The sequence below is a fragment of the Bos grunniens genome, chromosome 19 (assembly GCF_055505025.1).
Source record: "Bos grunniens cultivar Pamir isolate PY7600 chromosome 19, Bosgru_T2T1.0, whole genome shotgun sequence".
Taxonomy (NCBI): domain Eukaryota; kingdom Metazoa; phylum Chordata; class Mammalia; order Artiodactyla; family Bovidae; genus Bos; species Bos grunniens.
Genome location: NC_141183.1, coordinates 16,417,674 through 16,431,465, shown reverse-complemented (window position 1 = coordinate 16,431,465; position 13,792 = coordinate 16,417,674). Strand labels below are relative to the sequence as shown.

At 37.0% G+C, this 13,792-nt stretch overlaps 1 protein-coding gene across 33 annotated transcripts in view; it reads left to right on the top strand.

Annotated features, from left to right (window-relative positions):
* Window positions 1–13,792, top strand: part of TLK2 (tousled like kinase 2) — a 131,848-nt gene that overhangs the window by 67,567 nt on the left and 50,489 nt on the right. For all 33 annotated transcript variants that reach the window (XM_086357101.1, XM_086357092.1, XM_086357102.1 and 30 more), the window contains 2 exons: window positions 10,236–10,331; window positions 11,674–11,766. In XM_086357101.1, the coding sequence (XP_086213227.1) occupies window positions 10,236–10,331; window positions 11,674–11,766 (189 nt within the window). The remainder of the gene's footprint in view (window positions 1–10,235; window positions 10,332–11,673; window positions 11,767–13,792) is intronic.

Here is a 13,792-nt window from a genome sequence, read left to right as displayed (position 1 = left end):
TAAAAAAAATAAAAGGCAAAGGCTATGAACAGGTAGTTTTAATGGGAAAAAAAGGACAAATGTCTAACAATGTGAAAACTGGTTAACATCAGCCATAGAGAAATGCAAAATAAAATAACTTATCAAATTGACAAGGACTAGTAAATTTGGTGATTCTTGGTGCAGGTAGTGGCTTAGATACACATACAGTGCTATGTGTATGTATAAATTGGTACAGTCGTTTGGACAGGTTGGCAGTGTATCTCAGTGTTAAGTTTACATATCCTTGGGTCCCAAAATTCCATTCCCATGAACTACACAAAGGTGTTTATTGTATTGTTTATAAATTGCAAAAATTTGAAAGCAGTGTCCTTCCACAGTGTTTCAGAGGAACTTCTAACAAGAATACCTATTATCTCCACGTTGCTAAGTCCGGCAATCAGTTCTCAGAACTTATTCAATATAATTCATTAGCTGCAGTTGATCAGTCCCTTCTTCTTTAAGCACATGGTCTTTTCTTTGCTTCTGACTTTTTGATGCTTCTTCATTTCCTGGATCTCCAAATGTTGGAGTGCCCCAGGGCTCAGTCTTCAGTCCTCTTATATACATACCATCTTTCAGTAAGGAGAATCTCATTTAGTTTCTTACTTTCAGTTATCACCTATACTCAGAAGACTTCCAAATTTACATCTCCAGCCCAGAGCCCTTCCCTGAATTCCAGATCTATGTAGTCAGTTGTCTGTGTCTAATAGGCGTATCAAATTTAACACGACCAAAGCTGAATTCTTCACTTTGTTGCCCCATTCCAAACCCCATTTCTTCCACATCTCAGTAATTTTCAGCTCTCGGCTTACAATTGTTCAAAAATCCTGGAGTCATTCTAGTCTTATCTCTTTATTTTATATCCTAATTCTGAATCCATCAGCAAGTCTACTGATTTTACCTTCAAAATATATTCAGAATCCTGCCACTTCTCCTGCCCTTAACGATGACCACTCAAATCTCGTCTCCCACTGAGATCATGGTGGTAGCCTCCTAACTGAACTGTCAGCTTCTGCCTTTGTTCTCAGCAGATCAGAGTGATCCCATTGGAGCTTAAGTCCAGGCATGCCACTCCCCTGCTCACAAGTGTTCATAATGGCACATAATGCCTTGCATGGCCTGTTTCCCACCACTTTGACATCTGTTACTACTGCCTCCCTCCCTCACCAAGTTCCATCCTCACTGGCTGCCTTTCTTCTTCAAATACTACCTGGTGTCTCTCACCTCAGGGCCTTTATATTAACATTCTTCCTCTAGATATCACCTTGCCTTGTCTCCTTGGTTCTCTCTAGTCTCTGCTTAAGTCTACAGCCTGTTAGAAAGGCTGTATTGTATAAGATAGCACTCCTTCCTGCTCCCCCCAAACATTATATAGCTGCTGTGCCCTAATTTTTCTTCTTAGCCTTATCACTAGCTTACCTGTTATAATTTACTTGTCTCACTCCGCACCCCCATCCTAACTCCCTTCCACTGCAATGTAAGCTGCATCAGGTCAAGGACTTCACTTTGTTCACTTCTGCACCGCCAACACTGGAACAGGATCTGCTCTCATATACAGGCAGTTTAATTATATGTTGTATGAATTAATGAAGGCATCTTTCATATAGGGACTAGTTAGATAAAATATAGTATGTATATACAATGGGATGCTCAACAGTTGACCAATGAAGTGAGATAGACTTTTATGTAGTTTGTAGACTTTTTTTGGCCATGGGATCCCTTGCATTTCCATATAAATTTTAGGATCAACTTTTCAATTTCTGTAAACCAGACCAGATGGAATTTGTAGCAATTGTGCTGACTCTGCAGATTAATTTAGGGTAGTATTGCCCTCATAAAAAAAAAGTAGGTATATGTATTGGCAATGAAAGACCTATAGATCAATACTGATAAGTAAAAATAGGTGGCAGAATATTATGAGTCTGATCCTTTGAATGTTTGATCCCATGGACGTCCATGGCATTCTCTAGGCCAGAATACTGGAGTGGGTAGTCTTTCCCTTCTCCAGGGGTTCTTCCCAACCTAGAGATCGAATCCAGGTCTCCCGCATTGCAGGCAGATTCTTTACCAGCTGAGCCACAAGAGAAGCCCGTTTAAAATCATATTGGTACATAATTTTATGAATTTCAACATAAGAAATTTGATTTTCAACATTATAAACATATAGTTTTCTAAATTGTAAAAGTAGTATATGTGCATGATCTACGAATAATTGAAGTGGTATAGAAGAGTAAAATTCTTTCCTTTGTATTCATGAGATAACCACTGTTAAGAGTTTGTTTTAGATTTTGTACTGAATACCATTTTAACTTCAAATTATCTTTTATGTAATCAACATTCCCCATTTGAGAGATGTTTAACATACCCAGCTTCCTTTTTCATCTTTCAGCTTTTTAGTTATTATTACATTGTGATATTTAGTTTGTTATTTTAACTATAATTGAATTGTTTCTGCTTTATAAATTATTCTAAAAATTGACAACCTTTAAGGAGTATTTACAATATTATGGTTGTTTCATTATTGTGCACCGTAAAACCGCGTGATTTTATTCGATTCACTGAGAAGAAAACAGTCCTAGTCACTGAATTCGTTTAGATTGAATGAGGCAGTTATAGTTGTCAAGGTCTAAAGGTTTTTTTTAATATATATATGAGGTCTGTTACTTCCTCAAAAGCTACATCTTTTAACATTATATAAGATGTTCTTAAATGCTTTAATTTTTAAAAATGTAGTTTGCAGATTTTTTTTTGGCTGTGGGATCCCTTGTATTTCCATATGAATTTTAGGATCAGCTTTTCAGTTTCTGTAAACAGACCAGATGAAATTTATAGCAGTTGTGCTGACTCTGCAGACTAATTTGGGGGTATTGACTTCATAAAAATATTGTTTTACAGTCCATGAATATGAGATATCTTTCCATTTATTTAGGTATCTTTAATTTCTTTTTATTAGTAATAAAATTTGGAATTTTTGGTGTATAGATTTTGCCCTTGTTTTGTTCAAATTATTTCTAAGAGTTTATTCTTTTTCATGTTATTGCAAATGTTTTTCAGAGATGGCCTTTTTTGGTGTTGAAAAAGTTCCCTTCTGAGTTCATTGAGTTCATCATGAAAGGGTATTCGATGCTTTCTCTATATCTGTTGAGATGATCGTATGGTATCTTTTTATTCTTGAGGTCTGTCCACTATTTGTCTTGTCCTTGTCATGTCATAGCCTTTTTTTAGTCTTAAAAAACCTTTTACCTCAGAGAAGCTTTATTTTACTATTCTTAGATTTTTCTTTCCCTCTGCTCTTTTCCTCCTAAAAGCCTGTTAGATAGTTTTGAAGCCTCTTCCTGTTCTTGTTTCTTAACTTTTCTTTCATGCTACTTGACTTTGTTTCTTCCTCTGGGAGATTTTCTTGACATTGTCTTTCAGATTTTCTGTGTTCGGTTCTATGCATTTTGTTACTTAGTTCATCTATTCACTTTTTAGAATATTGATACTCTTATCTTGTCACATTTATTTTTCAAGTTCTTTACTGTAGTATCCTTTTAACCCTCTCTGAACATATTTTATTTTTAAAGTTGTTTTTATTGAATTCTTTGTTTTCTCTTGGATCAGGTTTTGTTTTTTCATGTTGGATCTCCACTTTGTGCTGTTGGTTTTCTTGAAAAATGTATCTTGCTTTAGTTGAATGCAGTACTATTAGAGTGATTTAGCATAGGTTATTGGCATGGGTTTTTCTCTGCAGTGGCATTGTACCGCTTCCCAAATAGCCCTCCATTGGTGTGTGTGTGTGTGAGTGTTATCCCTGTGTAAGCATCTGGTCAGCTTTCAGCAGAAAAACCAGCTCCTTTACAAACATGGAAATAAGGAGGGCGTTGTTTTGCTAGGTAACTCTTTAACTCTTAGCGGTGTATTCCACGTATTCCTCCAATCTGTCAGTTGTAGCGGGCAGGGATACTGTGCTTTCTTTGCTATTTTCCTTACGACACAATATTCATAGCAGAAGCCCCTCCCCCTGGACTCACTCATTTTTTCATTTTAAATATTTACATGTTTGTTTTTTTAATTTAAGAGACCAATTCTTGTGCTTTACCCTTGGTTCAGAAGCAGTAGTATCCATGGCTCTCACTATGCAAGGGAGAGATCAAGAGGGGACCTTGTTGGACTATACAGGTTTTAAATGTCTGATAATTGTTCCATGGGTCAGTCCTGGTAAAGGTAAATCTCAGTGTGGGGCTATGGAGGAGTTCCCTTGAAAAGAACCAGCCTGTTTTACTGCTGGTGTTTCCAGCTGTGAATTTATTTTACTTTCTCTATCAGTCTGATCCCAAATGCTTTTGAATGTTTCTTAAAATTTAAAGTTTTTAAAAATTTCTGATTCTTAATTCTCCTTTGTTTCTTAATGCTATTAGGGTTTCATTTAGAAAGAAAATCTTCCAAGTATCAGTAGGACTTTGGGAAATCTAGCCTGTAATTATGAATTAGAAGCCAATACTACTTCTGTAATTGGAATGAAGAACACGGAAGTCTGGGAAGGATGTTTTGCCGAGTAAGGGTTGGACTAAATTTACAACTACAGTGGTCTGCTTAGCAAGGCCATCAGCTTCTCATTTCTTGAGAACATGATCCTGTAACTGTGGACTCAGGAGACTAAGCTCTCTTTGTTTTCCAGTGTTGCATTTCTAGTGTTTAACACAGGACCAGGCACAGAGGTTCATAATTAATACCGAATGAATGATAAGAATTTTCATGGAGTATTTTCATGGATTCACTTGTCACAGTAGGTCCTTATATTTTTGTAGTTCTCCTATCTTTTGTAAGTATTATTTTCATTTTCATAAGGATTTGCTACCTCCTTACTTCTGTCCCACTGACTTAGTTAACTTTCTGCAGTTTTACTTATCACGGGCTATTTATATGTACATTTTTACAGAGAGCTTTAATTTGGAAACGTCTCCTTGAATGACATTCTAGTACCCTTTGTTTGCTGAAAGAAAACGTAGAAATGAGCACATGTTAAAAAAGGAAAAAGCATTAAAAAAAAATAAAAAACCCATATACCAAAATCTAGAAGTTCATAGAAAGAGCCTTTTAGCCTGTCATGTGATTCTTGTTGGTGTTTATTATAAAAGCAGCTCAGTAATGTTTAGAGATAGATTTTAAAAGGATAGGATTTTAAAAGCAATCTAATGATAACTGAAAGAGATAATGGTTATATCATAGTGCAGTATAGTATGTGAGTTTTACAATCATAACCCTTCATCAATAAGACGAGGTTAGGTTTGCCACATTGTAGGAAGAATAGGGAACATTATCAATTATTTAGACTCTCCTAAACCTGGCTCTAATCACTGCTCTGACATACAGGCTGTGTACATTGTTTTATCTCTTGAGACTGACTCCTCATTTTTTACTTTTTGATCCCCACAACAGTTCTCTCTCTTCCACTTGGGTTCTTGTATGGAATGTGAGAACCTGGAATGACCCTATCGTCTCTTCTCTTTGACTGCTTATTTCCTTCAAATTTTAACTCTGATATTATTTTATCAAGGAATTCACCCTCAATTCATTAAGTTAGGTTAGGTACCTTGTTGTGTATGCTTATAGCACATATCCTTAATTGCAGTTTTGTATTTATTTATATGATTGTTTAACAGTTTCTATCAACAAGTATTTATCCAGTGTTTTATACATCTTCTCTTGGTTTATGAGTTTTATAAGGCAGAGTGATGACTGGGCCTTTAGGTTTGTTTCTGTTTTTCTTGGCCATTGCGTCCCGAGCATCTAACATGATACTTAGATGAGGATGTTTCAGTGAGTACTTGATGAGTGAATAAATAAAAACGGAGATGATATTATCGCCTACCTTACAAGACTGTGTGAGCCTTCAGTTAAGTTGTGTGTATGAAGTGCTTAGCTTGCTTGTGGCCTGTTCACAGCAGTACCCATAATGGCCGATGTGAGACAGTCAGTGTACTGTGCTCATAGAGATTGGTTACTGTGGATGCAGATAGCCCTCAATTCTTATTCCCCCACTGACTAGCTCTGTGACCCCACGTAGGTACTTAATATCTCAGATTTGCATTTTCTTTATCTATAAATGGAAATAGCAGCACCTCCTTATAGGGTTTTGTAAAGTAATCCAAGTCTATGCCCTGACCAGTAATGCTGAAGAAGCTGAAGTTGAATGGTTCTATGAAGACCTACAAGACCTTTTAGAACTAACACCCAAAAAAGATGTCCTTTTCATTATAGGAGACTGGAATGCAAAAGTAGGAAGTTAAGAAACACCTGGAGTAATAGGCAAATTTGACCTTGGACTACAGAACGAAGCAGGGCAAAGGCTAATAGAGTTTTGCCAAGAGAACGCACTGGTCATAGGAAACACCTTCTTCCAACAATACAAGAGAAGACTCTACACATGGACACCACCAGGTGGTCAATACTGAAATCAGATTGATTATATTCTTTGCAGCCAAAGATGGAGAAACTCTATACAGTCAGCAAAAACAAGACCAGGAGCTGACTGTGGCCTAGATCATGAACTCCTTTTTGCCAAATTCAGACTTAAATTGAAGAAAGTAGGGAAAACCACTAGACCATTCAGTTATGACCTAAATCAAATCCCTTACAATTATACAGTGGAAGTGAGAAATAGATTTAAGGGACTAGACAGAGTGCCTGAAGAACTATGGACATTGTTCATATGGACAGTGTTCATGACCTTATACAGGAGGCAGAGATCAAGACCATCCCCAAGAAAAAGAAATGCAAAAAGCAAAATGGCTGTATGAAGAGGGCTTACAGATAGCTGTGAAAAGAAGAGACGCAAAAAGCAAAGGAGAAAAGGATAGATATACCCATCTGAATGCAGAGTTCCAAAGAATAGCAAGGAGACATAAGAAAGCCTTCCTCAGCAATCAATGCAAAGAAACTGAGGAAAACAATAGAATGGGAGAGACTGGAGATCTCTTCAAGAAAACTAGAGATACCAAGGGAACATTTCATGCAAAGATGGGCTCAATAAAGGACAGAAATGATATGGACCTAACAGAGGCAGAAGCTATTAAGAAGAGGTAGCAAGAATACACAGAACTGTACAAAAAAGAGCTTCACAACCCAGATAATCATAATGGTGTGATCACTCACCTAGAGCCAGACATCCTGGAATGTGAAGTCAAGTGGGCCTTAGGAAGCATCACTATGAACAAAGCTAGTAAAGGTGATGGAATTCCAGTTGAGCTGTTTCAGATCCTAGAAGATGATGCTGTGAAAATGCTGTACTCGATATGCCAGCAAATTTGGAAAATGCAGCAGTGGCCACAGGACTGGACAAGGTCAGTTTTCATTCCAATCCCAAAGAAAGGCAATGCCAAAGAATGTTCAAACTACCGCACAATTGCACTCATCTCACACGCTAGTAAAGTAATGCTCAAAATTCTCCAAGCCAGGCTTCAACAATATGTGAACCATGAACTTCCAGATGTTCAAGCTGGTTTTAGAAAAGGCAGAGGAACCAAGGATCAAATTGCCAACATCCACTGGATCATGGAAAAAGCAAGAGAGTTCCAGAAAAACATCTATTTCTGCTTTATTGACTATGCCAAAGCCTTTGACTGTATGGACCACTGCAAACTGTGGAAAATTCTTAAAGAGATGGGAATACCACACCACCTGACATGCCTCTTGAGAAATCTGTTTGCAAGTCAGGAAGCAACAGTTAGAACTGGACATGGAACAACAGACTGGTTCCAAATAGGACAAGGAGTGCATCAAGGCTGTATATTGTCACCCTGCTTATTTAACTTATATGCAGAGTACATCATGAGAAACGCTGGGCTAGAAGAAGCACAAGCTGGAATCAAGATCACCAGGAGAAATATCAATAACTTCAGATATGCAGATGACACCACCCTTATGGCAGAAAGTGAAGAAGAACTAAAGAGCCTCTTGATGAAACTGAAAGAGGAGAGTGAAAAAGCTGACTTAAAACTCAACATTCAGAAAACTAAGATAATGGCATCCGGTCCCGTCACTTCATGGAAAATAGATGGGGAAACAGTGGAAACAGTGTCAGACTTTATTTTTGGGGGCTCCAAAATCACTGCAGATGGTGACTGAAGCCATGAAATTGAAAGACGTGTACTCCTTGGGAGGAAAGTTATGACCAACCTCAACAGCATATTAAAACGCAGAGACATTACTTTGCCAACAAAGGTCCATCCAGTCAAGGCTATGGTTTTTCCTGTGGTCATGTATGGTTGTGAGAGTTGGACTATAAAGAAAGCTAAGCACCAAAGAATTTATGCTTTTGAACTGTGGTGTTGGAGAAGACTCTTGAGAGTCCCTTGGACCGCAAGGAGATCCAGCCAGTCCATCTTAAAGGAAATCAGTCCTGGGTGTTCATTGAAAGGACTGATGTTGAAGCTGCAACTCTAATACTTTGGCCACCTGATGCAAAGAGTTGACTCATTTGAAAAGACCCTGATGCAGGTAAAGATTGAGGGCAGGAGGAGAAAGGGATAACAGAGGATGAGATGGTTGGATGGTATCACCAACTCAATGGACATGAGTTTGGGTAAACTCCGGGAGTTGGTGAAGGACAGAGAGGTCTGGCATTCATGGGGTCGCAAAGAGTCGGACATGACTGAGCGACTGAACTGAAGGACTACTGGTGATCATGGCAGTAATTGCTCAATAGGTGATGGTTATACATTGTTTTAATGTTAACGAATAAAGAAATAAAGGAATAATTAGGAAGTATCAGATGAAACTTACATTATTCGAAACACTGTATTCTCTGATGAGATGATATTTCCATTAGCCCATAATCCCCAGAATATCCAGTATTTTGTAATTATGTCTAATTATGTATTATGATAGGTTGTACTATGTTGAGTGCAATTTTGTTTTTAAAAGGACTCTTTGGAGTAAAGGTCTTCCTTGACTTATGATGGGATTAGGTCCTAATAAACAGGTCATGAGTTGAAAATACCACTTGTAAATAAAAATATATTTAATATACCTCAGCTATTGAATATATCATAGCTCAACCTTGCTTGCCTTAAATGTGCTCAGAACGTGTATATTAGTCTGCAATCACCTAACACAAAGTCTATTTTATAATATAGTGGTGAATCTCATGTAATTTATTGAATACTGAAAGTAAAAATCAATATGGGTGTCTGGGTGTATGGCTCTCAGTGTATCTGGTTGTTTACCTTCATGACTCTGTGGCTGACTGGGAGCTGTGGCCTGCTGCTGCTGTGTGGCATCATGAGAGAGTACTGTGTCACATGTTACTAACCCAGGAAAAGGTCAAAATTCAAAATTTGAAGTACCGTTTCTACTGAACTTATTGCTTTCTCACCATCATAGAGTTGAAAACTTGTTAAGTGGAACCATTGTTAAGTTGGTGACCATCTGTATAATGATTGCATAGTCTTGAACAGTTGAATTATATTAAGTCCTAAACCTTCTAAATTTGAAAGTGCCTTAGAATGCCCCATTATTTATGTGTAAAATGTCACAGTAAACAAGTGATGATATTGTAAATCGGCCAAAATTTTTGGCCCACTGTGTGTTCCTGGGCAGAGTTTGAGGGTCTCGGATGTGCTTCTGAATAGAAGTTTCCAGTCCTCTCTGCCTGAGTCATGGGCGTCCCTGGTGCTTGAGTGCTTCACCAGCCTGTCCTGCGAAAGCACGTTTACGGTTGACTGTTAAGACGTGTGGGTTTGGACTGACTGCTCAGGTCCACTTTGATGTGGAATTTTTTTTAATAGATCCATACTATGTGTTACACCATTCGAGACTGGTTTAATCAGCAGATTTAGAACTATGGATCCAGGGGGCCACCTGTAAAGTTACCTGTGGATTTTTGACTGCATGGTGGGGGGAGGAGGGTGGATGGTCAGCGCCCTTAACCCGTATGTTTTTCAAGCATCAATTGTACCATGAAAAGGACATTTACATACTTAATTTCCATATTTAAAAAATTGATTTGTAAGCATTTGGTGTTTTAAACTATTTACAGTAAAATGATCTCAGCCACCTTGTCAGGCCCTTACTTTTCATTTGAATTGTGTATACTTTCGTCTTGGCTCCATGGCCCTGAGTCTTGGTTTTCATCAGGAAGTATTTGTTTTATGTAATCGTTTGTATCCATATAAATGCTCATGGAGAAAGATGGAAAACTTCTTGTGATTGGTGGTACACCTTTATTCCAGGCTCAGCAAAACAGTCCCTCATCTACGGGATCTGGCAACACAGAGCATTCCTGCAGCTCCCAAAAACAGATCTCCACCCAGCACAGACAGACCCAGGTAGGTCAGTGGTTGGTAAAGAGAGAGGGAAGGAACTGCTTCGGAGGAAATGCTAACACTGCGTGTAAAATCTGGGTCTTCTCTCTCCCTTTATTTCTCTGACTTCATCTCCTTTATTTGTGTGTGTTGTATTCAGAACTTGCATTATGAATATTTCAAGTCTTTTGGAAGGTGCTTTTAACTGTTTGAGGTGTTCCTTTGCCTCTCTGATGTATTCAGAAAGACTATGGACAGAGATGATTCTATTGCAGCATGGTACCAAGGAAGAAAGCACTTGTTTTGGAGAACTCAGGACCCCGATTCAGGTTCTGGCTCTGCAACTTATGCTTTATCTTTTGGGGCCTCATTTTTCTTCAGTTCAAATTATCTATAAAATGTGGTTGATTATCATCATCTTAGTGTCTACAAAACACTTGTTGGCACAGTACTTACGGTAGGCGGCAGGGAATCTTTTTTATTGAAATATCGTTGATTTAGAATGTTGTGTTAATTTCACATGCATAGCAAAGTGATTGGTTATACGTATATATATGTATGTGTCTGTATTCTTTTTTTTTCTGATTCTTTTTCCATTATGGTTTATTACAAACTATTGAATATAGTTCTGTGTGATACACAGTAAAACCTTGTTGTTTTAAACTTCTTTAACATGTGGCACACCAACATAATTCTTCCTTAAACAGTCTTCAGAAACTCCTTAATTTAGGGAATGTTGTGAATATTCAAAAATAATATCTGCGAAAAGGATAGTGGATATATCCTCCATTTTGTTGTGTTGAGCTCACCAAATATTATACCTTGTTTTCTTGAAGCCTGTTGGTACCTTGTTACCTTCAAGACAGGATGCCTGGCAATCTAGGAGAATTTCTTAAGTCACAAGAGCTAAACAGCCCTCAGGAGCAGATTTTAATTTTATTTGAATTAAACTTTTGAATAGTTGAATAGACTTCTGTAGTTGAGCATTCATCTCTCTTCTTCTGGTCGCTCTGTTTCCACTAGGTGGCATGTTTGTTCTTTAGAGAGTTGGGTTCTTTCTCCTCTGATGACCTTTTCTATTCAGTTAGTTTCATTTCTAGAGAGTATGTTTCTGTACTGTTCAGTGCACAGTATTTTGAGAATTCATATATTTTATTCCAGAGTTAATATATTTTTGAAGGACAAGTATAGCAGAACGTAATGCTTAAAGAATGAGATGAGAAAGGCAGATTTAATTTCTTGAGCCATGTGATTCCAGGCTAGTTGTGTCATCAAGTGCTTTTTTTCAGAAAAGTAATGAGAAAAATGTGATGACATGTAATATTTTGAGACTAATCCTGAGTTTGTTTTCTGCTTATCCCTGTAGTCTGACCTCACAATAGAAAAAATATCTGCACTAGAAAACAGTAAGAATTCTGATTTAGAGAAGAAGGAAGGAAGAATAGATGATTTATTAAGAGTAAGTATTAAAATGTCATACGAGATTTTATAACAAGCAGTGATTGATTTATCTATATTTATATGTGTGAATTACGTGCATATCATGGAGATAATTACTGTAACCAAATAATAAAGTTAAAATGTAGACATTTGGATATTTTCCTTTGATCTGAGGGAATCTGAGTAGGTAACAAGGATCAAACTATATTCCAAATGGTACCTTTACATTGGACATCTTAATTGTAGAATTTTAGTATTTAAATATATACTAGAGGACTATATCTGTGGAGAGTTGAAGCTGTGAGAATATGTATATAGAGTGTTGTTTTCCCATTTCAGGGAAATTTTTTTTTAATGTCTTTGAATTTTTAAAAATTTTATTGATTTTTTTATTGGAATATAATTGCTATACTGTATTAGTTTCTGCTGTACAATGAAGTGAGTCAGCTATATGCATACATATATCCCTTCCCTCTTGGACCTCCCTCCCACCCCCCATCCCACCCCTCTTGGTCATCACAGCACACCAAGCTGAGCGTCCTGTGCTTACAGCAGCCTCCCATTAGCAGTCTGTTTTACCCATGGTAGTGTGTATGTGTCAATCCCAGGCTCTCAGTTTGTCTCACCCTCCCGTTCTCCTCCTCACCCCCCACGCCCCACCCCCCCATCCACATGTCCGTTCTCCACGTCTGTGTCTCTATTCCTGCTCTGGAAATAGGTTCATCTCTACCATTTTTCTAGATTCCACATATATGTGTATTTGAATTTTAAAAACTATTTCACAAGTACTTTGCAGTCCTGGTTTTGCATTTTATATCTTTTATAACCTATTCGTCTAAAGTGTTTTGTGCTCACAAGAGAAACTTTAAAAGTAGCTCTATGGAGTTTAAAATATACCTCTAGAAAATATACAATGATTTTTAAAAAAATTTTTTATTTTATTGGAGTATGGTTGATTTACATTGTTATGTTTCAGATGTATAGCAAAGTAATTCAGTTATACATATATTCATTCTTTTTAAGATTCTTTTCTCATATAGCTTATTGCAGAATATTGAGTAGAGTTCCTTGTGCTATACAGTAATACCATGATATTTTCTGAAATAATTTTTAATATACAGTTTGGCATATTGACTCACCCTTTTAAAAATATTTTAAGGTTTATTGTTTTCTTATTGTAAAAAGCAACACATACTCTTTATTTAGAGAATAGTAAAAATAGTAAAAAAAATAAAATAAAATGACACCCATAATTCCATTAACTGCAATTAAAACATTTGGTATATTTACTATAGTAATTTTTGATCTGTTTATAGCATATATAAAATTTTTTAAAGAAATTGTTTATTTATTTTTTATTTTTTGGCCACAAAACGCAGCATACAGGATGCAGTTACCTGGTCAGGGATTCCCACGTAGTGGAGGCATGAAGTCTTAACTGTTGGACTGCCATCGAAGTCCCTGTACATGAATGCATCTATACATAAATACTACCAATTTGTAAATAAAATTGGCTAACATTTTAATCTCCAATGTTTTTATTGTTCTCAAGCTGATGTTCCCTTTTCTATTCAGAAACATTTTTCCTTAGGCCTGGTGGTTTTGTTTCTTAGTTTGCTTTTCTCCATCCTTCAGTGAGAAGAGCCGTGTTTAAACTCAGTACCTATTTTCCATCTTTCGTTGTTAGCATGTATACTTGCTTGGTGTTGCTCTTAACGTCTCTTCTTTTCACTTGGGTGCTCATTGAATTGCCAAGGTTTATAATTAGATATTGTGTGTTTATAGAAATCCTAGTCTAATTGTCTAATCTAAACCAAAAAATTAAGATTTTTGTCCAGGGTAGCTCTGCTGAGCTAAAAAAGGATCATGGGCTTGTCTTCTTCCTTCATCATCTGATTTTCTTAAGATTGAGAAGATGGAGTATGTAAAAAACTGACCCTAACTTAGGATTATTTTGGGGAGTTTTAAAAATATGGTTTTATTTCCCAGGAAACGGTATGTCCTCTTTGCCACTCCCGTCTTTCTAATCCTTTGTTTTCTGAAGA